Below are 2,475 nucleotides of genomic sequence, written 5' to 3'. Positions count from 1 at the left end.
ACCACTAGAGACCAGGGCACTGACAACCTGGGAGACTTAAATATGGGGTAATTCTGAGGCAGAAAGCAGGATTGGGGGGTTGGGGGGGAAGGAGGAGGGGATCCAAGTGGAAAGCTTTAGGCAGAGAAAGGAGGAAGAGAGTGAACAGAAAGCAGAGGTGAGCGAAGGGCCATTATAATAAAGGCACCTATGTAACAGTTCTGCCTTGGGCAGCTCTGTTAGTTCCAAAGCCTACATCTGCTTTCAGGCTTCCCATAAAACTCCCCCCAGAGATGAAGACCTTCAAAATCAGAGAAGATGTGGCTCTATCCTAGAACTGTCAATGCTAACACTCTGCAACTCTTTGAAGATCTCCACAATTCCACAGGTTTTGCTACAAGCTAATCCACAGAAAATACTGAATTTGCCTCTGTACACTGTACAGAATTATACCAAGCTGTCAGGGAAACAGGCCCAAGTCCCTTTATTTCTCTTTTACCTCCTGCTATGGAACTGCAGGGAGAGTCCCTGGGTGCTTTTTGTTGCCTGGCAGCCAAAATGTGCAACTTCTGGAAGTGTTCAAGTGCAATCCAGAGGCCCAGGCTCACTACCCCAATAGGGTCCAGTCCCAGTTTCGTAGTCCCTGACTCTCAAAGTCAAGAAGTTTAGAGTTCAGATAAAATCAAAACACCTCACTCAGAAATGTCACTACCCATCACTTTTAAACACTCCCAGCTGCGAGGGGAGGGCGGGGAATAAAAAGCAAAGCAAGACAATAATTTCCTCTTCATATATCTGTAGCAGTGTTTGTGGGGAGGGGGAGACCGCTAACAGAAATAGTGTACAATCGCTGGCAAAAAAAATAATAATAAAGCCCTGTGAACGACTGCGTATGATATTGATTCACGTGTCCCTCATTATCTTTATCAGTTCTGAGGACAGATGGCATGCTGACACGGAGTGGTCTACAATCCCTTCCATTTCCCTTTGCAAAACCTGTATGACCAATGCAAGATACTCCTATAGAAAATTAAAAAAAACAGCCTGGTAATTGTGTGGTAGGAAAAAAAATACAAAGAGCTGTATTGATAACTATTCTCAGAAATGTGTGTGTTTACAGCAAATGGGCAAAATTAAAGGGAATCAACATAAATACACCGTGTGTTCTGACAGCTGTGGATTGTTATTGATCGCGCCTTTGCATGATTGTTTTGTTCACACTGAACCTACAAAGAACAGCAACTTGGAGAACCCCCCCAGACAGCCACCATCTTTACTTCCATAGGGCAGGGGGAGTGCCCAGTGAGGATGGGCTGGGATGGCGAGGCAAAATAGCACGGTCCTGGAACCGTTTCACCCTGGTCCTAGCGCACGCTTTGTCTGGTTGCTGAACACGTTTGTGAGATGAAGGAAAGGAATCCAAACAAAACAAAAGAGCAGGCGTCCCAGCCTCATTACAATAGGTGTCCGGCACATGGGAGCGCCAGCGGAGCATCTTGCGTTCACTCTTGCGTTCAATCATCGGCTCTGTCCGTATCCCCAATAAAACGTGTCTCGCACCCCTTCTCCTTTGCATTTCCCCCCAAAACGCCCGCTCGGATGTCACTCCTCTAAAAAAGGAGGACGAGGGTGAGAGGCACGGAAACAAACGTTGACGGGGCTCTTATTATCCAGACAGTCAGACACAGAGGAATAAATCCATCCACCGCACGCGCCCGCTGGCCAGTCCATGACGCGAAAGGAGCGCTTTCCAGCCGAAGGGGACGAGCTGGCAGGAAACGGTATGTACGTGCGCATTACAGAGCCATACACCGCGGCATCTGCATCCGACACAAAGCCCGAGATGGTGCAAGAAGATGCGCGCCGCGCTCGGCCCCGGCCGGCCGCGGCCACACCGAGCCGAGCCCTGGTCCAATCAGAGCCTTGTTAGGAGATGGACCTCGGGGTCGGCTCTGCCCGATCGGCCCTCCCTGTTATGACACCGCGCTCTGCCCAACATCCATGCCCCACCGGGAGCACCTCTAATTCGTGTGGCTGCTCATTTCTCAAACTGCCGAGCCCTTTCTTTCATCTGCATTCCCTGGTTGTCGCTCAAAAAGCCACCCCGAGGCCTGAGTGCTCCCTCCCGGGCTCGGTTTTTCTTTTTACCGCTTTCCGTTCCTAGAAAGGATGAAATGTTTCTCCGGCGCGCAAGCTGGAGAGGCGGCAGGCAATGCCTCCCTCTCCCGGCTTCAGCACGCGCCCGAGGGGCTGCGAAAAGTAAAGGCAGCGAGCCACGCGGGGGGTGGGGGTGGGGGGGATCGTCGCGAATCTATCGGCCACAAATAGTTGAAATCCCGACGCGCGCCAACTTACCCAAAATATGACATTGAAGCCAAATATGAAATATTTGATGCAACAACTGACTTCAGGACCCTTGTAGTGCTTCCCGGACATCCTCTGGGCTCATGAAGGCACTTGCCCCGCAGCCCGAGTTTGGAGCCCGGGCGCGCTGGT

General features: G+C 51.1%; 1 protein-coding gene across 1 annotated transcript in view; it reads right to left on the bottom strand.

Annotated features, from left to right (window-relative positions):
- The window catches only part of TSPAN5 (tetraspanin 5), a 167,006-nt gene extending 164,537 nt beyond the window's left edge, over positions 1 to 2,469 (bottom strand). The window contains exon 1 of the mRNA XM_006753890.2: positions 2,335 to 2,469. Coding sequence (XP_006753953.1) covers positions 2,335 to 2,415 — 81 coding nt within the window. The 5' untranslated portion in view covers positions 2,416 to 2,469. The remainder of the gene's footprint in view (positions 1 to 2,334) is intronic.
- Positions 2,470 to 2,475: the final 6 nt, after the last annotated feature.

This window comes from Myotis davidii, unplaced genomic scaffold (genome assembly GCF_000327345.1).
Source record: "Myotis davidii unplaced genomic scaffold, ASM32734v1 scaffold252, whole genome shotgun sequence".
NCBI classification, from domain to species: Eukaryota; Metazoa; Chordata; class Mammalia; order Chiroptera; family Vespertilionidae; genus Myotis; species Myotis davidii.
This window is presented reverse-complemented; position numbering and strand designations above follow the sequence as displayed.